Source organism: Rutilus rutilus, assembly GCF_951802725.1.
Source record: "Rutilus rutilus genome assembly, chromosome: 13".
NCBI classification, from domain to species: domain Eukaryota; kingdom Metazoa; phylum Chordata; class Actinopteri; order Cypriniformes; family Leuciscidae; genus Rutilus; species Rutilus rutilus.
This window is the reverse complement of record NC_140218.1, coordinates 34,338,072-34,362,539: the sequence shown is the minus strand read 5'-3', so window position 1 is coordinate 34,362,539 and position 24,468 is coordinate 34,338,072. Positions and strand designations below refer to the sequence as shown.

At 38.1% G+C, this 24,468-nt stretch overlaps 1 protein-coding gene across 2 annotated transcripts; it reads right to left on the bottom strand.

The window, feature by feature from the left end:
• Positions 1 to 1,295: 1,295 nt before the first annotated feature.
• On the bottom strand, positions 1,296 to 23,224 carry ggt7 (gamma-glutamyltransferase 7). 2 transcript variants are annotated; one of them, XM_084427969.1, is made up of 16 exons: positions 23,111 to 23,224; positions 19,868 to 20,064; positions 19,005 to 19,231; positions 18,263 to 18,414; positions 17,147 to 17,261; positions 16,919 to 16,986; positions 15,295 to 15,368; positions 13,187 to 13,380; positions 12,926 to 13,013; positions 10,564 to 10,691; positions 6,898 to 6,986; positions 6,638 to 6,790; positions 6,295 to 6,412; positions 4,391 to 4,528; positions 4,213 to 4,312; positions 1,296 to 2,073 (listed from the first exon to the last, which is right to left on the bottom strand). In XM_084427969.1, exons 2-16 carry the CDS (start codon positions 20,055 to 20,057, stop codon positions 1,904 to 1,906), a joined length of 2,004 nt encoding a protein of 667 aa, XP_084284095.1. In that variant the 5' UTR covers positions 20,058 to 20,064; positions 23,111 to 23,224; the 3' UTR covers positions 1,296 to 1,903. The 2 variants fall into 2 exon arrangements, with proteins under 2 accessions (XP_084284095.1, XP_084284096.1); XM_084427970.1 differs by lacking the exon at positions 23,111 to 23,224 and adding an exon at positions 22,545 to 22,627 and having other exon boundaries at positions 1,771 to 2,073.
• Between the last annotated feature and the right edge of the window lie 1,244 nt (positions 23,225 to 24,468).

Below are 24,468 nucleotides of genomic sequence, written 5' to 3'. Positions count from 1 at the left end.
ACAGTGAAATATACAGTACAAGTTAAAAGTTTGGACACACTTCAACGAAAATGTTTCGTGAGATTAAAATCATTTTGATGTAAAGTCTTATGAAATGAGTTTTCCAGGATGGATGGATTTCAGCTGAGAGTGAAGGAAAAGCAGCCATGCCTGGAACATCTTCAACACGGGTTATTTACTGTTTTGTAAGCATCCCAAGATGTAGCCTACTTCATGAAGGTTTTCTCTTTTTTTTAAGGTGAAACTCTAGATAAAGAAATACGCTTAAATATTTAAATTTCTTTCTTTTTTTAGGTAGAGCTGCACGATTAATTGTTAAAAGTTTGCGATCTCGATTCAAACACCCACACGATTTCTTTCCTACATGACAACGATTCATCAGTGACTATTAAACCTTTGACAAGTACGACTGAGATCTGAGTTGGCGCTGCCGCTGATCCAGAGAGAGCAGTTATCATGTTATATATATAACTTTTCAACCACAATCTCATTATTTCTGTGTTAAAATCATTCAAATGATCACAGAAGTACTGGGATTAAAGTTTATAGTTTGCATATAAACACTGATGTCTACGGTAGTGATTGATTACATCATTACACCAGTAGATGGCGACAAGAGACTGTTAAAAATGTATTTGTTTGTAAGAGATGTAAGAGAGTAATGTAAGAGATTTGCTCAAAAACGCTGATTCATCCAAAAACTAAACAAGTGAAGTCTTTATGAGTGAGTCACTGAATCATTAATTCAAGAGATTCTTCAAAAACGCTGATTCATCCAGTAATGAAACAAATTAAGTCTTTATGAGTCATTGAATCATTCATTCAAGAGATTTGTTCAAAAAAATGCTGATTCATCCAGTAACGAAACAAGTGAAGTCTTTATGAGTCATTTAATCATTCATTCAAGAGATTCTTTCAAAAACGCTGATTCATCCAGTAATGAAACAAATTAAGTCTTTATGAGTGAGTCATTGAATCATTAATTCAAGAGATTCTTTCAGAAACACTGATTCATCCAGTAATGAAACAAATTAAGTCTTTATGAGTGAGTCATTGAATCATTCAAGAGAGATTCTTTCAAAAATGCTGATTCATCCAATAACGAAACAAGTGAAGTCTTTGTGAGCGAGTCATTAGGTGTGTTGGACATGAAGTGGTGCTGTGCAGATCGATCGGTGAATGAGATTAAAGTCCCGCGAGAGCGAGTGGAAAGCATACAGAGCCGTCTCCCGATCAATCTGCTCAGCGCCACTTTAAGTCCAGCACACCTAATGAATCGCTCATTCAAACCCATTAAAAAAATAATTCAATTGTATTAAATAAATAACAATTAACATTTTGTCAGAACCTCTAGTAAATGACGTTATTTTGTTTAGTTGTCTAATCAGAATCGTGATCTCGGTTTTAAACAAAAAATTATAATTATTTAGCCAGAATCGTGCAGCTCTATTTTCTCGGTCATAATTCTCATGCCTCCTTTTGTGTTATTTTACAGTTTTGATGACTTTACTATAACTCCACAATGAAGAAAATATCAATAAATAATGAGCAGTTATGTCCAGAAGTTTTGACAGGCACTGTATGTGTCGGAGCTGAAGCGGACTCATCTAGTCATGAGTGAGAACGACACACCAGTGTCACGAAGAGTAGTTCTTGAAATCTTTAGGTAAATGAGGATAAACACTGCAAATCTCTCTCTGCCTTTCACAAGCTGTCATCGTTATCATGCTCGTGTGCGCATGCAAGCTGTGTTTCTCTGTGTTTGTGGCTCATTTCCATCATCAACAGGAGTGTTAACTCACTGTCCTCATTTAATGCACAAACAGTATGACAGTACAATCCCGTGTCTATCTACAAGCTCCCGTGTGTGTGTGTGTGTGTGTGTGAGTGAGTGTGTGTGAGTCTAGGGCATGGACATGGACAGCGCGGAGGCGTCACTGCTGCGCGGGTCCTTGACGCCGATGATCAGGTCGTTGGTCCTGCGGGTTCCCTCCACCAGCGAGATGATGTCCACCTTCTGCACCGCGTGGCCCTTCTGGGTCAGAGACGCCACATCCGCCGGCAGAAAGTTAGCTGCACACACCAGAGACGCGTTACAGCGCAACCCGACCCCGGACATCACACACTCATATCATCGTCGCATCACAAAATGGTGCTTTCCACATAAAGGGTCCAAAACAGGGCTCTTACATTTCAGATTGTGCTCAACCTTTGAAGAACTGATGGTTGACCTCAGTCGTCAGATTTGCCTTAGCATTTTATATTCTCTGTTCACATGAGGTTTACAGTCTTCATAATGTGACCAAAATACAGCATGTATAATTGTGTTGCACGGTGCACCGATACTTCAAAAGTATCGCGATTCTTGGAAATTAAAAACGTCACGATACCTAAATTTATTAGTATCGATACTTCTAAGAATGACCGCGTTCCAGATTTGTAAGGCTAGCGACACACTGGCTGCGTGGCGTGTCAGTTTTTATTTCAGCTCCCATGTTAAGAGCTAGCACACTGCCTGCGTGACACACGCGCCTGAGCCGCGCGGAAAACGCGTTCATGCTAGAATAGAACCGACGCCTATTTTTCACACGACACGCAAGCGTGTTGGAATCATTTCCAGGCAAAATAGAATAGGAAAAGATGTTTATGTCATTTTGACACGAATGCATATTAATAAATGACATTTTGATGTTTGAAAGTCTAGGTTTTGACATAAATGCAGATATAAATGTAATAAAAAAAAATATTATCGATTTTCAAATACTGCACCTCTCAATACAGAACGAAATATTCTGTAGCCTATTTTGCCGTCAACACTGCCGACGTTGTCTTTGCTGCTATATATTTATGTTTAACATGAAGTATAGGCCTTCCACAACTCTCTCCCCATATGTCAAATATATCACCAATGAGGCTTATTATATGTTACCAATATTAAACATTGTTTAATATAATCGCTGTTCATATTTTTATTGAAAGTTCATAATCAAGATAAAGTTATTACCGGTAACTCTTATGTTTCTTATGATAACTGAGATAATGCTGCTAAATTTATCATTTTTTTACCTTGAATGTCATTGCTCTAATTTATTTTTTATATTTTGATATTTCATATTTTGTTCAAATGTTTAATATATCTGCGGTTCATATGTTCATTTATTAGTGTGTTTTATGATTAGAACGTTGTCCCGGTTTTAAAATAAAGCACAGCGATGATATTTGAGAGTGTTTCTCCCTTTTCGGGAAAAGTATCGAAAAAGTATCGAAATCGCAATTCTTAACTTGGTATCGGTATCGAAACAATAATTTTGGTATCGTGACAACACTAATATATAAAACCAGTTTCAAGTTTGTTATTTTCAAGCATCAAAATTGAATCTACAAAATTCATCATATTAAAAAGCCAAATGTTGGTTTACAGTTATTGATTTAATTACATAATATTAAAATTAGTCCTGGGCAATTATTAATAGCAATTAATCGCATCTAAAATAAAAGTTTGTGTTTACATCATTTAAGTGTGTGTACTGTGTATAATTCATTTGTATATATTTAAGAAAAATATGTTATATATATAAAAAATATATAGATTTATATATAATATAAATTATAATGATTGATGACATTACAACTTGTGTACTTAATAAATCATCTCATTATTGTTTAATTGTTTTATGTCTTTCCAGTATAAATGATGTACTTCCTGTGTCTCAGTGTTTCAATTGTTAACACTAAAAAACATTTTTTTTTATGAAAGTTTCGTGTTAGTAAAATTTTCTAAAGAAATTGGTACTTTTACTCAGCAAGGACACATTCAATGTATTAAACAGATAGTAAAGATATTTATAATGTTACAAATAAATAAATGCTGTTCTTTTGAACTTTCCACGGTTTCCACGAACGCATGAACGACTGTTTTCAACATTGATTATAATCAGAAATGTTTCTTGATCATCAAACCCTCATATCAGAATAATTTCTGAAGGATCATGTGACACTGAAGACTGGAGTAATGATGCTGAAAATTCAGCTATGATCACAGGAATAAATTACACTTTAACATATATTCACATAGAAAACAGCTGATTTAAATTGTAATAATATTTCACTGCATTTTTGATTAAATAAATGCAGCCTTGGTGAGCAGATGATCAAAACTCTTAGCGTCTGAATGGCAGTACTATAATATATAAGAGTATTTTCCTAACTCACAGTCCACCAGGAGGGTGTTGTTCTGGATGAGAGGATGGAGTCTCCCGTAGGACACGCTGTCACTCATGTTTTTGCGTGATGACAAGACATTAATCAGAACCTGCAGAAACACACAGCAGAGTGAGCGTGTGTGTGTGTGTGTTGAGTGCGGCGAGTGCTTTAATGTGACGGGCCTGACCTGAGCGATGCCACTGGCGGCGCGGTCCGCGTTGGAGGAGCCCAGGGCGATGTAGGTCCCGCACACCCCCAGCGACGGCCTCACCACCACCGGCATCAGGAAGGAGGCCGGACGCTTGCCCGGCTCAACGCTGTTCCGCTGAGGACCACACGAGAGGCACGTCACAAGCCTGACACTTACTGAACACGTCACTGGAGTCTTAACCGTAAAAATACTACGGTAAAAAAAACTGTTAATCGGTTGACAGAGATCATCACTTACTCTATATGGTGAAACACTAATAAATGTGCAAGTTTTGGTAGTAACCATACAGACATTCCCAGAATTCTGTGTGTAACGCTTCACATTTGATGGTTTTCAATTTAAATAACCAATTCATCTTATCATTTATGTACATTAGGGTTTTATGTTAAATATTATGTTGTTAAGTGAATGTTTATTGCATTATGTAAGCGTAACCATGATGGTGTTTTATGATAACGTATGTATTTGTGTGTGTGTGTGACACAGCGGCACCTTCATGTATAATAGTATTTACCTCAGTTTATGGAAAAGCTACTGAGAATTTCTCTGTTTTTAAGGCGGTTGTTAGTTTATTATAAAAAGTAATAAACATATTTTAGTAATTTGGTGTATTAACATTACTTAAATTGTTAATTTAATTTAATTTGGTAAAACTTCAAATGTTGATACCATACTTTTTTTGGAGTAAAACTGTGGCAACCATTGATTTGTACAGAAACATTTTACAGTGTTGAAACACGTGTGTCTTGATAAATCACACAATAATACGCTCTAAAAATTGGCTTTTCAGCCGATCAGAAAATCAGCCAATCAGAATCTCTCTCAGATGCCATGTTGGGGTTTGCTGACATGACTTTCTAGGGAGCAGTTTTGCAGAAAGGGAACGTCTTCTGGCGGAAGCAAACTAAATGATTTAAAGCACCTTTTAAACCAAATGGCACTACAGGATGACTTTTTAATTAGGAAAAATCAATGGATGCAGAAAATAAAAACCCTTTAAGGCGAGACACTACAGGTGAAGAGGGTAAAAAAGCAGATATCACCATGAAACTTTCCCAGTTGATTACCTACATTAAGATGAGAAAAAAATGTATTACAAGTTTTCTGTAATTTAATGTTTAAATATGCAAATTAGGCAATATCTAAATAATTATGCGCTAATTTGCATATATTTTCAAAAATTAAATCTGGGTATTGGATAAAGCCAGGTTAAAAATATGTTTTTCATTGTGTTCACATATTAGATGGGAAAACATTACAGAGGGATTTATGGATATCTACTTCTGTTATCCTGTAAATCAGAATATACTGTCAATAGCCTTAAAAAAAAAGATTTTCGCCATGTTTTTTGGAATAAAATGTTATATAAATCAGGCTAGGAATAATATATTTACAAATCCCTCTGTAAATGTCTTCATAATATAACTAGGTACAAGACTGGAAAGTTTGGTGTATATATGTGCTACTGAAGTGGAGACTTCGGACTTGGAGAATGAGAGAAAAGTCTTTAAAGATTTATCATCAGCCAATGAGATTGCGCATTCAGCCCTTTTACTTTCACGATTGGTTGCTGATAAAAAGGAAATGACCATATTTGGATCTGACAGCATTGTACAGGAGAGAGAGAGCTTTCTAACGGTGCATGTGATGACAGGGAGCCGGCAGAGATCGCGGAGCAGCGTGTTGATTAAGAACGCCAACTTTTGCTGAATTTATGAGAAATCTACAGACGCAAACAGACAAAGTGTGTAAAATAAAGACCTAAATGTGTATTTTGGACTTTTTTTCACCACAAGTCTGAAAGAAGACATGTTATTGAAGACAAATATCCAAAAATTGACCAGTAAAAAAAAAAAAACGTTTTTGCCATCCAAGCGTACCTGATTGAACGCTGCAGAGCCGTGGGTTTTATTGGGCCAGGAGAAGTCCAGAATCTGACTGTTGAGGAGGATCCCAGAGGGCGTCACAATACGACTCCCAAACGGCCGGTTGAGTGAGCTAAGAGCAGAGTAAGCACAAATCACATCATTCATGACTGTGAATCAGCCATTAGTTTAGCGTCGGTCAGGGGTGTCCAGTCCTGCTTCTGGAGGGCCAACCTCTGCATCTTCAAAACACTCGCCGCCCTGAAGCTTGAAGTGATCCTGAGGAGCTCGATGAACTGGCTCAGGTGTGTTTTATCGGACTGGACATCTACACAAACACTCTCTTACAGTAACCCACCTCATAACAGACACGATCAGGTCATCGGTGCCCATGATCATGAGCTGGCTGGCCACAGCACCCTCCTGCAGCTCGTACGATGGGACGTAGTGTTCGGCGGCCGCCGCGAGCGAATCGTTGATCATTTGCCGGAAAACAGCAGCCTGGGTTTTACTGTCAAAGCCAGTAAACGTTAAGCCAATGACATCGAAATGAAAAATATAGAGAAATGCTATGAATAAACTGATCACTGCCTTGAAAAAAAGGATTTTGTGTGTCACCTGAGCATCTGCGCCACCAACTCAGAAACCGAGTCGTCAAACATGGAGTCTCCCAGTCCGCTGGCTTGAGACAGAGCGATCTTCAGCGACTACACGTGGAGCAAACGAAACGGACAGGAATATTCAACATTACATGAGCCTGAGCGCCAGCGTTATTCATACAACCATTAAACATAAACATTCAGTCAATTGAAACAAATTTAATGTCAACTAAAATAAAATTTAAAAAACGTATTTTATTTTAGCTAGTTGCCAAAGCAATATTTTTCATTTAAACTTGATGTCCTAAAACAGAAATGAATAAAAACTATATGGACATTTAAAAAAAATAAATAATAATAATAATTAATAAAAGTGACAAAAACAGAAATTTTCTAGAACTTTACAATTTAAACCAGAAAGTACAAAAAATAACCAATTTAAAATAATAATAAAAATTCTAATAGTTTATATTAAATAACACTAATTGATACAAAATTAACACCGTTTCATTTTTGGGTGAGCGATCCCTAAAGCTTAAAGGGGTGGTTGATTATGATTTCACTTTTCTACCTTTAGTCAGTGTGTAATGTTGCTGTTTGATCATAAACAACATCTGCAAAGTTATGAAGCTCAAAGTTCAAAGCAAAGGGAGATATTTTCTTTTAAAGAAATTGCTTTTTAAGGACTACAACAAACGGCTGGTAGAGACTACACCACATTCCTCCCGGGTTGGTGACATCACTAACTCTAGAATTTACATAAACCCCGCCCCCTGAACACAATTTATAGATGAACAGAATATGCTAATCAATGACTAGAAGATAACTACACATAAGCTGCATAAATTCATCAACTAACCATTCAGAAATGTTGTCTACATGTTGTCACTTCTTCTTGAGTCTCTCCGTCTTTCTGACTTCGGTTTGAACATAAAAGGCTAAAAGTTGTAGAAATTTTCAGTGCATGTGTGTGTGAGGTAAAAGGAGAAGAGCTGTTGAAGCTCCGCCCCCCTGTGCCGGAAGCAGCAGCTCATTTGCATTTAAAGAGACACACACAAAATGGTGCGTTTTTGCTCACCCTCAAAAAGTGTCGACTTTAACATGCTATATACAAATATCTGTGGGGTATTTTGAGCTAAAACTTCACACACACACACTCTGGGGACATCAGAGACTTATTTTACATCTTGTGAAAAGTGCATTATACCACCCCTTTAACCCTTGTGCATCCTAATGGACATTTTTGTCTTTTTCAGTTTATGTTTTATTTTTATTTTTTATCACTTTGCCTGTGTTTATGCTAACTGCATAAAATTTGGCTTAGGTGTGTATTTTTATTGGAATTTTACTATTTCACCCCCATTTCTTTTAAAAAATATGTTTTGCACTGGGTACACAGTTCCTCTCAGCGCCTTTTGGACAAAAATATCTGCATTGAAACCCATTTAAACTGCCATTTTTAATCCCAGGGCCATTTAACTATAAAATGATGCAATCTTTGTTATGAGGCTTTCATTCTGTTGGCAAGGCTTCAAAAATGTTATTTGTACTATTTTTTTTATCAGATGGTGCCATTTTTTCAGGTTTGGCCTATAAAGCAAATACTCGCTTTATTCCTGTTTTCTGCTTCGCCATATTATAGAGCCAATTGGGTAAATTATGCAACGATAATTGTGTGGGTGTGTTGGTATGGATGTAAGCGTGTGGTTTATGTGTGTAATAAAAAAAATATGTGTATGTGTGCATGTGTTTGTATATATTTGAGAGAGAAAAACTGCAAATAACAAATCAAACCCCTGTGCCCAAACAAAGCACATTTTTTGATATATCAACCTCAAATTTTGAACACAACTTGTTTAGATTTATGGCTTTCATTTTCTAGCCGTTTTAGAGTTCAACATGTTTTTATAAAATATACATTTTATATAAAATAATGTTCATAAATCATTTTCATAAACATTTTTACTTTAAAATTTTTTTTTACTTCAGCAATAATCTGCAAAGGGTCTTCTTTAAAATGAGACCAAACTTAAGTCTGTGCTCCTAAGCTTCAATTTTTTTATGACAGTTTTTTGGTACGGACATTTTTGTCCACTATGTATCTATGTGTAACTTTTTTTAATTGATTTACAAGGGTGAACCAGGTGATCACATGACACTTTTCATTACATTGACTTCCATTCATTCGCATGAGAATCATGCAAGAAACGCAAGATCATGCGAATTTTGTTAATTTCCAAAGTTAAACTTTTAAAAATAATTTGAAGTGTAGTTGGATGTTTTTTAGTTTGGTTCGCGTCCCATTCGATTACATGGAGAGGAGGGCGGGTTTATGGCCTATACTGCAGGGGGCGATCAATGCTCTGACTTCACTTTTCAGGACTGTGCGGCACCATAGATATGTATACGTGGATGCCACATTCGACCGCTCCAGACACGTCCTCGTCACTCACAGTGAGAATCAATGACGCCACAACAACACTGCGCAGCTTCTGGTAGTGAAACTGCCGAGATTTAAAAACCCAAAGAAATGGGATAACCTTTCAGGGGTTGCTTTGTGTTTTTATAAGTATTAACTCAATATTACAGGTTTTTACTATGGTAACTTTTAATGTTGTGTTAGTTTAGCAAAATCATCTGCTGTCCATTGCAGAAATATATATATTAATCCAAAGATGAATGAAAGTCTGACGGGTTTGGAAAGACATGAAGGCGATTAATTAAATGACAGAATATGAATTTTTGGGTGAACTTTCCCATTAATACTCAGCACTATTATTGATTTGCCCGCACTGACACTACTGGAAGAGAACTGAACTGAGATGGATGATGAATGGATCCAGAACTGCGTTATAGATTAACTAAACTCATTCCATAATTGACGACTGAACCAAACTGAATAAACACTGAACTGACTTCAGCTTTGTCTTTTAGAGCTGCTTTACAGCAAAACTCAATTCTGTTTGCATCACTGAATCATTATTGTAATGTTTATCACTGTAAAGCTGCTTTGAAACAATCTGTATTGTATAAAGCGCTCTAGAAATTACAGCTCAACTGGGTTTAAAAAAAAAAAGATGTCAACCCAGACCTAGAGTAAAGCCTACTGTAAAGTTATATACACTGCAAAAAATGCTTTTCTTACTCAGTATGTTTGTCTTATTTCCAGTCCAAATATCTAAAAACTCTTACATCAAGATGCACTTACTAGATGAGTAAAATGCCATAGGATATTATGTCTTGTTTTCTGGGGGGAAAAAATCAAAATGAAGTGAGTTTTTGCTTAAACCAAGTAAAATGATCTGCCAATGGGGTAAAAAAATAATAATCTTAATTCAAACGGAAACAAGATTATTTTTCTTACCCCATTGCCAGATCATTTTACTTGTTTTAAGCAAAAACTGATTGATTTTTTCCATCAGAAAACGAGACATAATATCTTATTGCATTTTACTACTTTAAAAGCATCTTGATTTAAGTGTTTTTAGATATTTGGACTGTAAATAAGACAAAAATACTGAGTAAGAAAAGCATTTTTGTGCAAAGCCTGCATGAAACAGAACAGGAAACTCTTTAGTCAGTGTGAAACGCATGATGGAAAGAGCAAGCAGGCAATAATCTGATTACCAAGTACAAACACATCACTATTAAAAGCAATGAATCCCGTGAAACGAGAGGCGAGTACCTCAGCGATCCAGTGGTAGATCTGTCCCCTGGACTCCTGGCGTGTGATGTTGAATCCCTCCAGGATGTTGAGGGCGGAGAGGAGGGCGGCTCCGGCGTGGGGCGGAGGAGGAACAAACACCCGCTGGCCTGTCAGAGCAACGCACAACACGGTCAACCTTTCATTAAAACACTGCGGTACTGGAGAACTGAGCCATCAAAGGCTTGAGGAAAACACAGGCTACAGGAGAAGTATAACATCGTTAACACATGCAGATTTTTAACTAATGATGATGAGTAATATGCATGCTAATAAGCAACTAGTTAATAGTGAGAATTGGACCCTAAACTAAATTGTTGCCGCACCGGTGCTAAAAAGAAACTTTTAATTGAGTGTGCAGTTATATTGTTCTTCATAAAGCAACGAGCCACGAGAAAACAGCCTTAAAATACAGATCACCCAATCAGAAGTCAGAAATGCTCATTTTACTATTGGCATTTTATAGTGTTAACATCTACGTTGTTCTCACATGTAGACTTCAAAAGGGAAACAATAGACCTCCACCATAATTCATGCGTCTGAATATCAGAGACGTAGAGGAACAAAGTAGTCCAGTCGTTTTATGAAAAAAGGTTGAACAAATTGCAACAGAAGCAAACTCAACTGATTTTGTATCCTCAATATGTCCTGAGTAAGGAAAAAAAAAGTGGGGTTTCACTTTTTATTTTGCCTACCTTTTGTCTTCTGCATTTCCGTAGCATTGTCTCCTGTTCGTCCCTCAGACTCGTCCCCCAGAAACAGTCCCACGGACCCAGCCCCAAACCCCATCTCTTAAAAATTAATAAAGGCTGGTTTCTAAAGTACTTCTTCCTGCCTCTATGTATTAATGCTCATGGGTAGCCTAAATGGGTTCCATTCAGACCTTAACATTAAGTATTTTACTGTTATGTGTCAATAAGATTCAACAGACATGTTCACCCGGCTAGACCCAATGTTTAGATCTGTTGTGGTATTTATGCAAATTAGCACATACGTAATTAGATTATGCACCGTTTGTCCATGTTAACAAACCATTTCAAAAAACTTGTAATACATTTTTTGTTTGTCTTAACGTAAGTAATCAACTCACTAATTTTCATGGTGATATCTAAAGGTTAAATTTTTTACCCTATTCACGTGAGAAAAAGAACGAATAGGCGTATGAATATTTGGGTCTTTTTCGAAATTTTCCCCTAATGGGATTCTTCTGGGCTTTTTTTTTCCAAGACTTTCAACCTTTTTCAGGACATATTGAGGATACAAAATCAGTTGAGTTTGCCTCTGTTGCAATTTGTTGAAGGTTGACCCCCATTTTGGCTTAAAATGACTGAACTGAAGCAGAAACACTGACTGTACAGAAGTAAATGCTTGTGTTGACTTTGCTACATTTTGAAAAACAATCTTTCTAGACCTTTCTTTTTCGATTGTTTCTTTTCCCGATTGCAGACCACAGAAAACAACACGCGGATGGCTCAGGGATCGTGATGATGTGCGAACAAAAGGCTGAGTGTTTTCAATGAATCAATGAAACCTAACAGGTCAAGCTGGGCAGTTACGCTTTAACTACACCATTACACTGCCATAAAGAGCTGAGCCATTATTTATGGATTCCATTGTACATTAACTAATATCAGTTACTTTAATACATTAGTATTTTTTCCATGGACTACCTTAACTTTTAACTTAGCTAATTTCCATACAGATACAGTACTGTGCAAAAGTCTTAGGCATGTTAAAGGTTTCTTCATGCATCTCGGAGACGTTCCCGCAGTTCTTCTGGATTTAGTCTGTCTCAGTTTCTTCATGTAATCACAGACGGACTCGATGATGGTGAGATCAGATACCGGCTGTTGTAAGACTCCTTGTGCATACACAAATCTCACTGGATTATTACAATTAAATGGCAAAAAGAATGTTTGGAAATGTAAACTGATATTTCCTACTGACACACTACAGCAAAAGATAGAAATAACGGACTTAAAAAAATTTTTGGGGTTGGGGGATATTAACATGCCTAAGACTTTTGCACAGTACTGTATATTTACCTTAGAACGACTATTGTGTACTTTATAAAATACTGCTGAACTTCCACTTGCATTTCTCATCCACCCAGTTCTGAGAACTCAAGTTACAACAATAATTGTGCACTACTTATGAAATTTATACAGGCTAAAGCAGAAGGGTGTTTTATTGCTCTACTGTTTGCAGTTTCTGCTTCGCAGCTGTGAAGGTCAACGAGACCTAAACTACCGCAGTAAATCAAGTAATAAACAGCAACAGACAGACATTTCAAAGACTCATAGGGTCTTTTAGAGCCGCTTGGTGTAAAGCGATGGGTATTTACCCTGGTAAAGCGTTTGCAGTGGCTTCTGTATGATAGTGGAGTAGTTTTTGAAATCCTCCTCTGTCAGCACACCTCCTTTAGCTTGAACCTGGTCACAAACACACATAATAATCCTACTATTATAACAATATGTTTTGTTGTTAAGCTATAAGTGACTGGAAGCACAAAGAAAATATCTGCAAAATGGCAAGTGTTTGAAAAAAATATTAATAAATACTGTAATAGTATATAATGATGATAAAAATAACACTGGAGACGTACCACTGATGTCATTTCCTGAGTCAGATTCCCACTGTAGAACTCTGAGATTCCATTGGCTGCAATCTTGTCCAGAATGGCAGCCAGATCCAGACGTTTAGCCAGAAGTCCCGCGAGTGGAGCCTGACCGTTAGGCAGGAACAGATCTCTGAACGCCTCCGACACATTCTCCTCCTTCACTTTAGACAACGCATCAGCTGTGGAAAGATGAAGGAAGTCACACCAAACTGCTCTCAAATTCAACATAAAAACTAAACTGACACATTTGCTTTTCTTGCTGCACATTCTTCCGAATTGCTTTTCGGCTGACATCTCTAAGCCACTTTCTTTTCAAAGCCTGCATACTAGGGTTGTCAAATGTACTGCTACTACCAGTGCCAAGCAAAAAAAAAAAAAAATGAATAAAAACAGTTGACGATACCTTAAAGGAACACTCCACCGTTTTTTATAATAGGGCTTATTCACCGTCTTTCCTACATTTAGACAGGTGGGCAAACGCATTTGTCTCAGTGCATGCATTGTTTTAGTTTGGAAGCGCCACCGCTAGCTTAGCTTAGCATAATGAATGGAATCCTTTGTTGCCAGCTAGCATGTCATGAGTAAAAGTGATAAAAAAAAAAAAAAACGAATTACTTCTTGAGGCCTGCGTATTCACAACGAGTACAAATAGCGATGCAGATTAAGACTAGGCAATTTCCTAGGCAGATACTGACATGGGACTATATTAGAGTGAAGCACAGGCGAAGCACTGCTACTTGGGCGCAGAGATATCACACTCACCACCAGTTCGTGTTGGCTCTCATCCTCACGTCCTCAGGCTATTGAGCGATCGCAACCTCCTCCTCCTGTCGTTCTATTTCCAAAGCACGCAGCTCATCTTCTTAAAACTCTGGTTCATAGAGGTATGGTTCTGGCTCTCGACTGTCTGAGAAGTCACCCTCTTCGTCTCTCACAAAATCTGCCATGTTCATCGCCATTCACTATGTCTACTGTAGGAAAAATAGCCGGCTACTATTCACGCTGGTATGTTGAGGGAAGTCGTGTGATTTCAGGTGTTGCGTGATATCTCTGCGCCCAAGTAGCAGTGCTTCGCCTGTGCTTCCCCCTAATATAGTCCCATGTCAATATCTGCCTAGGAAATCGCCTAGTCTTAATCTGCATCACTATTTGTACTCGTTGTGAATACGCAGGCCACAAGAAGTAATTGTTTTTTTTTTTGTTTTTTTTTTATCACTTTTACTCATGACATGCTAGCTGGCAACAAAGGATTCCATTCATTATGCTAAGCTAAGCTATCGGCGGCGATGCCAAACTAAAACGATGCATGCACTGAGACAAAAATGCGTTTGCCCACCTTCCTAAATGTAGGAAAGACGGTGAAATAAGCCCTATTTAAAAAAACGGTGGAGTGTTCCTTTAAACGCGTGTTTGAGTGCTTTCTAAGCCACAAAAGTTTCTATTTACAGTGGCTACAATGCTCAACGCTTGTAAAAACACAATCACAATCATATCTGTTGAGCTCATGAACGCAATTGCCAATCGAAGGTGATAGTCAGCAAGTTAGTCAGAATCCACTTAACGCTGAAAACGCACAAGCTGTTGTTTTGTTCAACGCGCGCCGCACGCTCGCAAATCCTTTCATTATAAGCCAACCAACAGTGTAAACACGATGTAAATAAGAGATTCGTTTTACAATCAAGACAGCTTTATTTTATTATAACGTGAGTTTTTGCAGGAGTGCAGAATTCAGTGAGCTTGTGTTTTAGAGGTTGACAGCCTTAGTCTTCTCTTGCTTGCTGGTTATTATATATATTCACAATCTGAATACAACTTTAGTTTTTCATGCTGCTTAGTACACTGCAACGTTTCTGGATCGGCAGCCGCATTTAAATGTGTGACTGAGTCAGAAACTGCGATGAATGACAGTGATAACCAATGGATTGGATAAAATGGGAATACAAATAAATTAATTAAAAATAAAAAGTACTTTATTCAACAGTTTTCACTCTGGTACCGAAATCTGCACACAGATTTTTACTGGTATTGGTACCGACTACTGTAATTCTTGTACAGTGTGTGTGTGTGTGTGTGTGTGTGTGTCGCGTGCTCACCCAGCTCATGCGTAACGTTGAACCCGTCCCTCGCCACGTCTGCAGCCGTAGTGATGACGTCTTTCCACGACATTCTAGAGGAGGGCGAACATGCACCACTGTCAAGCTCTTTTTCCATCATTTAAAGTGAGAATCGATAAAAATATGAAAAATGTATCTCTATTACTCAGTAAGATGTCTACTATTTGATTGTGCGCAACTTCAAGTGGGTGCACAGTAGGATCTATATAACCTTAAAACTGACCATTATATCACAAAACTACAAGTAGAAGTCTCATTTCCAGTGGCCGGTTGCATAAAATGCCTAGACAAGTCATACAAGTTAGCAATCTAATTTATTTCTTTAAGAATAGTTATAACTTTTTTAATTATGTTACTTTAAAACGTGCAGTCATGGGCAAAAAAGGTCCATTGTCTACAGTCAATAGTGTAGCGATGTAGGAGGCACAGCTCACACAGAAGTCACTTGCACACAAAGCAGCTTTCTGTTGGTCAACGCAGCGAATCTGTGTGAGCAACATGAACTTGTTGCTAGATATGCGTGCAGAAATCTTTCAGCCTCACGTGACATTCCCGATCATGTGATTTCCTAAATCCACATTGGACTGGATTTTGAACAGAAAACACCAGCCTGAAATGCCCGGCCATTATTTCTGTGATGTTCATCACCATGTAACACATCTCCATAATGCCCGCCCTTCAGGCCCCTTTGGACTTATGGTTCATTATCAAAAAGTATGACCATTAAAACAGCAGCCTAATGACTATGTTGTAATAATGAGAAGGATAACGGTGTAGTTTCAGTCTGCTGCCTCAAATGATTTTACACAGACATGGCAAAAAAGAACCGAAAACAACCAATAAAACACAGACCTACAACACACTCATTATTCAGACAAATGGATATTAAAAATGTAAGAGGGTGAAAAAAATTTGGACTTTGAATTTTTTTTTTTTTACTGTAAACCCATGACAACAAAGTTCTGTTTACATAAATAATCCATCCTGTTATCTCATCCATGATCAGACATATTGCTGTGTAATGCACATACATATTTCATTTTAAGAAGACATGACAGAATGTGCGTGACAATCTGGGTAATCTGACCAATCAGAGCAGAGTAGACCAATCACAACAGACTGGGCCATCTGACCAATCAGAGCAGAGTAGACCAATCACAACAGACTGGCCCATCTGACCAATCAGAGCAGAGTAGACCAATCACAACAGGCTGAGCCATCTGACCAATCAGAGCAGAGTAGACCAATCACAACAGGCTGAGCCATCTGACCAATCAGAGCAGAGTAGACCAATCACAACAGACTGGGCCATCTGACCAATTAGAGCAGAGTAGACTAATCACAACAGACTGAGCCATCTGACCAATCAGAGCAGAGTAGACTAATCACAACAGACTGAGCCATCTGACCAATCAGAGCAGAGTAGACCAATCACAACAGGCTGAGCCATCTGACCAATCAGAGCAGAGTAGACCAATCACAACAGACTGAGCCATCTGACCAATCAGAGCAGAGTAGACTGGGCTTTTTGGAAGAATGGGCTTTAAAGAGACAGGAACTACAGAGCCTTTCAGGCAGAAGGTGAAGAGAGGTATTGCTATACCTTCCATACAGCTGATGAGCTTGATGCAGTCCACTGATCATGCCTGGGACAGCCACGGACAGACCTGACTAACAGACAGAGACAGACACATCAGCGACTGCAGAACGAGCACAGAGCAGACACTGTGTTTGTGGAAACACTTGCACTTGTTGATTTGCCTCGGATGTTTAACACCATCATATGACGCACATTAAGCCAAGATGAAAGCAGATCAAAATAAAGCTTTACCCTTTGATTAACATTTATCATCATGTCCTCGTGAATACCAGAGGGTGCCATCTCACGGAAGTCAATGACCCGGCTCTCATTATTTCGGATGTCATGGATGAGCATCACGCCACCTCTGAGAAGAAAGCCAGATAGAGTCACTCACTGTTTTTGATGAATCCCCCACAAAATCAGTTTCTCCATCCCTGCACACATGCCTTCTCGTCACGCTTTCTTCAGGCTTCCTGGAATTTCCATGAACTTTACAGTTATTTCTGATTTACTGCAGAAGGATTTCTTTAAAAAAAAATCCTTTAACAGAGATTTCTGGCTAGACTTTTTTAAATAATATTTAAACAATTATAATTAAGGAGACATAGTACTCAGTTTCTCATTGATTTCTCAGCAAGATCTACTTTAGACAAACACTCATAAACAGATATTTTAAATATTTTACAACAGAGCAAAAAAACTTAATTAATCAGAAGAAACTTCTTCAGATTTTGCTCATTTCTATTATCATTTTGTGTCTACATTTTATGTTTGTATTTTCTTGAAGTCTACCTAACTTGTATAGTTGCTTTTTGCTTTGTATTATTAGTATATTATTTTGTAATATTTTTGTGTTTCTTGACTATAAAAAAGAAAACTCAAACAGTTGTTAACAAAAAAAAATAAGATTTTGCTCATTTCTATTACTTTTCCGGTGCAAAACACAATACCCTGATATGTATTTTAGTGGGAACCCGGTTTCTACTTTTCTTAAGCTCGTAATCTTTAAAGGGTTAGTTCACCCAAACAATGTAAATTCTGTCATTATTTACTCACTCTCATGTCGTTCCAAACCCATTAGACTTTTGTTCATCTTCAAACACGAACCTGAGAGATTTCTGCGCCTCCATTGAAAGTCCATTACACCAAAATGTTACACTTGAAAAAGTTCATAAAGGCATTGTAAAACTAATCCATATGAATGGAGCAGTGTAATCCAAGACTTCTGAAGAGACACGATTGCTTTACATGCTAGATGTTTTGAGCTTCTGTTTACCAATGATCATTTTGGGGTAAACCAACCCTTTAAAGTCTCCCTTACAAGATAAAGAAAGCCTGTATTAAGCACAGAGCTGGAGCTCGTACCCGCCGATGCCCGAGGCGTGAGGATGGATGATGCCCAGGCAGAGGGAAGCGGCGATGGCGGCATCAACGCTGGACCCGTGTTTGCCCAGAACGTCAAAGCCCAGAGACGTGCAGCGGGCCACATCCGTCACCACCGCGGCTTGACTGTACACCTGAGGGAAGAGGTTACACAGAAGCGAAGGTTTTATTAGAATAGAAGTTGGAATTTATTCTCCACCAGCCAAACAATTATACGTTTGATTGGACAAAACAGTAATAGCACACCTTTTCCCAACAAGCAAATCAATTAAGAGGCATCATTCACTGAACACTACCAAGCCCACCAACTACTAACCCTGTTTACCTTTGGCTAACACTAAGAAAAAACTACCAACCCTGTTTTCCTTTGGCTAACACTATGAAAAACTACAGACCTTTGGTTAAAACTAAAAAACCCCACCAACTCCAACGTTTACCTTTTGATTAATGCGCTAAAAAAAACTACCAACCCTGCTTGCCTTCATTAACATAAAAACCAACCCTACTAAACCCTTACTAAACCCCTACTTTAAGGATACATCCAACCCTTGCAGCATACAGATAAAACTGATTAAAACAATCATTTATTACAATTTAAATACGCTTTGTTTTAAACCAGTGCTTCACCCTCATTGTAAAAGGCTTTATATCTCGATTGGCAACCTGTTCCAGAGTTGGCATCCCTTTACAGAAAGGCTCTCTGTTGCTGTGTGTTTGAGCGCACCTGTGGGTCCCCGAAGTAGATCTGCATGATGAGGGCCACGGTGACCCCGGTGGCGAAGGTCAGGCAGGCGGTGATGATGACGGTCAGGCCGTCCCGTGTGCACGCGCACTCCTGCGCCAGCGGGTCTCTGGTGGTCTCTCTCAGGGGAGAGATGTCATGCCGGGCCAGGTCCGAGGCGGAGGAAGGCAGCCGCTGCAGTCGGGCCGAGTTCAGGAACAGATCCGGCTCTGTGGAGAGACAGGACAGGAGTCATCTTCATTTATATAGCCGCTTTTAACAATATAGATTGTTTCAAAGCAGCTTTACAGTGATTATAGGAAATTAAAGTAACAGAGATTGTTTTGGCTTTACAGCAGCTCTAGAATAAAGTTATTGTCCAGATAAAGTTACTTTTGCAAAGATCATTAGTTATTAACTTAGGGGCCGCTAACACGACACCGCTCTAACAGAAAACCCTTAATGCGATCCGGCCCGCTCATCCAGCAGTGCCTGGCGGCTCGAGAACGCAAACCATGAAATAGGTTCAAGGTGCAAGCGTTGACATTTTTTAAAACTTTATCATCTTTGCGTAAACTACAAAAACGCGAATCTATGAAAATGCTGACGGCGTGCACATGCGTATTACGCGTTTAGTCTATAGGTATGCACGTTTGAATATATGTGTGTGCAGCTGTGTAGTCTTTCTCTACAAATTGACCTCAACAAACTACATGTCTGGCCTTAAAAATGTATAATACAGTTTATAATTGTAAAATTAATTTTTAAAAAAAGATCTGTACAGAGGTAAAGGGAAGGAGGCCTTCACAGGGGAGAGACTGCTTGACACGGACCGCATCAGACTATGATCAGAAGCATTCATTCACCTGTGTCCTGCTCACTGAGGAAGTTATCGTCGTCTTTGCGTGATTTGAAGGCGTTGTCTGCGGAAGCATCATCTTCCGGGAGTCTGGGGAAGCTGGTGATGCTCATGTAGTCCACAGGGGAATACGCACTGGTCAGAGCCGCATCCTTCTCAACCACGGTCACTCCCGTGTCGGCTGCCGGAGCGTACATGATTCACCTGAAATCACAGACCGGTTCTGCCTTCATGGTCATTCATGGAAACTCACTTTTGTAGGCCATAACCCAGACACGATTTAGCATGGCAGCACTTACGATTCCATCGTCCTGAAGTCATTGAATTATTTTGAACAGTTTTTTTGGGGGTTTAATGTCTGAAATAAGGTCCGTGGTGAACACAAGCTCAAGATACGTTCACATTTCATTCTACAACATCAAATACATCAATAATACCAACTTGTAATTTATTAAAGCTTTTGCTTTCTGTAGAGCTGCTTCATAGCTGAATTGAATTTGTTTCATAATTGATGAACATTAACCCTGTTATTAAACTGAAGTAAATAATGACATTATTGTTTCCTCTTTTCTAGAGCTGCTTTACAGTTGAAATGGAAGAAGTTTGAAATAATTTTGAAACAATAAAGTGTTAGTTCACCCAAAAATGAAAATTATAACATTATTTACTCACCTTCAAAAAAGCCATGCTAGGTGTATGACATTGTTCTTTCAGCCAAACACGATCGGAGAAATATTAAAGGGGTGGTATAATGCACTATTCACAAGATGTAAAATAAGTCTCTGATGTCCCCAGAGTGTGTATGTGAAGTTTTAGCTCAAAATACCCCACAGATATTTGTATATAGCATGTTAAAGTAGACACTTTTTTAGGGTGAGCAAAAACACACCGTTTTGTGTCTGTCCCTTTAAATGCAAATGAGCTGCTGCTCCCGGCACAGAGGGCGGAGCTTCAACAGCTTGTGTCCTTTTACCTCACACACACATGCACTGAAAATTTCTACAACTTTTAGCCTTTTATGTTCAAACCGGTGTCAGATGATGCAACGGGACATTTCTGAATGGTTAGTTGATGAATTTATGTAGCTGATGTGTAGTTATCTTCTAATCATTGATTAACATATTCTGTCCTGTTAATCTATAAATTGTGTTCAGGGGGTGGGGTTTATGTAAATTCTAGGGTTGGTGATGTCACTAACCCGGGAGGAATGTGGTGTAGTCTCTACCAGCCGTTTGTTGTAGTCCTTAAAAAATGATTTCTTTAAAAGAAAATATCTCCCTTTGCTTTGAACTTTGAGCTTCATAACTTTGCAGATGTTGTTTATGCTCAAACAGCAACATTACACACTAACTAAAGGTAGAAAAGTGAAATCATAATCAACCACCCCTTATATAAAAATAAAAAATACCCAGGCTCTTCCAAGCTTTATAATGGGAGTGAATAGAGCCTGAGTTTTGAAGCCCAAAAAAGTGCATCCATCCATCATAAAAGTAATCCATACGACTCCAGGGGGTTAATAAAGGCCTTCTGAGGCGAAGCCATGCGTTTTTGTATTATAACTCAGGTTGTGTTTGGCTGAAAGAAGAAAGTCATATACAGGATGGCTTGAGGGTGAATAAATTATGGGATAATTTTCATTTTTGGGTGAAGTAAAAAAACTTTAGCATTACTTTCCTGTTTATTAGAACTACACAAATAAATGTAAAAAAAAGAAAAGAAAAAAAGCTCTGGAGAGAATAATAAAAGCTCTAGAGAATCATCCAGGATAAACAGCATTTGTTCTGCCTCGTGTCGAGTTATTAGCTACTTTTATTTGCCTTTGACTGCATGTTTATCCATAATTATGGGTATCTGACACGCAACTCTTCACCTAAACCTATTTTACAACATTGCTTCTCCTTTTATAAATATCAGATATGCATTTTATATGACAATATTTACAGATAGACTACTTTTTTTTTTTAAATGTCACACCACAGGAACATTTCAAATAAACTAAGAGCTAATTAAAAAAAGAAGAAAAAAAAAAGACCAGTTAACAATTTTCACTATATCGATGTTGATTAAAACAAACAAACAAGTTTTTAAATGCATTTTGTAAACCGTCCATTTTATTATAACTATAATGGCCATTGCATTCACAGTGATTTAACACAAACCTCTAATGGGTCATTCTTACTATTTGGTGCCATTTCAACTTGGTTTCTTCCTATTAAAAAAAAAAGTTACAATTTCCACAATTTAATAATTTTATCTTGTTTACACTACAAGAAAAAATATATCGGTCCAGCTCAGGATATTAATCTTTAATAATTCTGACCAAATTCTTCACACATGGCCTGTTCTCATCTCAATTAATAATTGTCTTGAATGCACCCTTATTGTAAAATGTACATTCTCTAATAGCTAAAATTTTCCCCACTTTACCATGCAAATGTATTAAACAAAGTGTTCAAAACCAAGCATTATCTTGAAAAACTGATCTAAAATTACAATGCAACACTTCTAGAATGACATGATATCACAGGCCTCCATTCACTGAGAGTAATGAAGGCCTGGATGATGATGATGATGCTCGTTTAGCTAATATCGACAGCATCGCCTGCCTATCTGCGATATCCAGAAAAAACAACAATTTGTCATGGAAATTACTCGCTATGCTTTAATAAAACACCCCATCATACCAGATACAGGAGAGGCGCGTATGAAGAGCCGGCGCTTTCTGGATGAATCAGTTCGCCGTCACAATATCACTGTTGTGTTACAGATCACATCCGAATAGATCACATAATAACCAGTGTCGAGTGAAATACATCTGCGTGCGGGGTCATCCGTCACTCACACACACACACAAACACACACACACACACACACACACACACACAACAACAACACTAAAACAAACCGGAGCGCGCGCGTTCAACGCGACATCGACTAATTTCCATCCATCTGTGTTTCCATTCGTGACTCGGAGGTCAGAGCTGTGTCTTGTAAACATAAATCTGATTCATTCACACACTCGCTGTTTTCACACGGATGCGGAGCAGAAAACCTGAAAGATCAGCTGACATCTTCACCGCAATGTTAAAGACGCAGGTGTGCGCGTTCAAAATACCAATACGAGCAACGAAATAAAACAAAACACAAAGGTCTTGGCATGTTTAAAACGGCCAAACACGCCCATCTGACGTACATTAGCAATTAAACAATAGCAATAATGTCTTAAATGCAGCCTTTCTATCATACTTACGGGTGAGACGTGCGATTCAGCTCCTTTGGCACATATTAGTCCTGGTGAACAAGTGCATTCATTTCTTTAAATGAATCAAACACTGCGCATGCGTCACATCTCATGAGGAGACGCTGATCCTGCAAAACAGGTCCATCAATCAACCCTCAGGAGAAGGTGTGTGTGTGTGTGTGTGTGTGTGTGTGTGTGTGTGTGTGTGTGTGTGTGTGTGTGTGTGTGTTTGTAACTAAATACGTATGTCAAACACACTGAGGTTTCTCAGAATAATGGACAATGTGAGTGTAATAATTAAGTTTACACTGTAGCTAACCCTTATTTGTATGTAGGGTAGCAGGCAACACAAACATAAATACTAGCTACATGTACTACACCATGGTAGTACTCTTTGAAATGTCTCTATAAGAAACTTTTTGTGAGGTTTTATCTTATTTGTTGATTTATATGTATATATATATATATATATATATATATATAGATATAGATAGATATAAAGAGAGAGAGAGAGAGGCTTTTTGTTTTGTTTTATTGTTTCAGTTAGATTTATTTTTAACATATTCGTTGTTGATAGCTATATTTTCAAGTCAAGTGGATGAAGAAATAAGCACACATGTAAATAATGAGTCCAGATTGCAGTTACATCCTGAGTATTTATTGTTATTGTCTGGTACCTGCATTTCTGAATGGATGCTGGAAACCCATCATAGTATTTTGCATAGGTCTCTGATGCCGGTGTCGTATGGATGAAACAGTCGGCACATCATGAAAACCATGCAGAATAGTGAAAGGCACAATCACCATAGATATCATAGACACCAATCTTTATAATACTCTATTTTTTTTTTTTTACTTTGTTACTAAGATGAACATCTCTTCTAAATAACAATATGAGGAAAAATACAAGCATGTTTATTTTTGTCGTTTTTTGTCTCATTTCATGTTTTCAGTCAACCCTCCCTTAAATCACAATAACTATACTCGCTTCCACCAGCCTCTCATGAGGCCTAATGGACATCATTCTATAGTCCCACTGATTAAATAAATCATATTGAACACACACACACACACGCACACACACACAGAAAAATAACAGAGTATACAGTGCCCAGCTGTGACGGTGAACACAGAGGTGGATCTCTTCAGAGGGCAGAGATCACTGATTTTATGTTCATTACGCGATATTGCCTTGTCCACTTCATCTAATACATAGAAACAATGCAAAGAGAAGACGACCTTCGAGTGGACGATGTTAAGGACCCTTGTAAGGCTACAGGGCATTGGATTTTTCTAGATGCACCACTGAGATTCGTACTGCTCTCTCTGTAGAGTCAATATGATGAAAAATCAGTCCATTTCAAATG

Bases quoted from the DNA above. Each gene is read 5' to 3' on its own strand.
- ggt7 (XM_084427969.1), bottom strand. From the start codon at position 20,057: ATGTACGCTCCGGCAGCCGACACGGGAGTGACCGTGGTTGAGAAGGAT. The intron at 16,987-17,146 runs GTAAAGCTTTAT...TCTGTCTGTTAG, and splicing joins TGATAAATGTTAATCAAAGG to TCAGGTCTGTCCGTGGCTGT. The intron at 6,413-6,637 runs GTGGGTTACTGT...CTCTGCTCTTAG, and splicing joins CTGATCGTGTCTGTTATGAG to CTCACTCAACCGGCCGTTTG.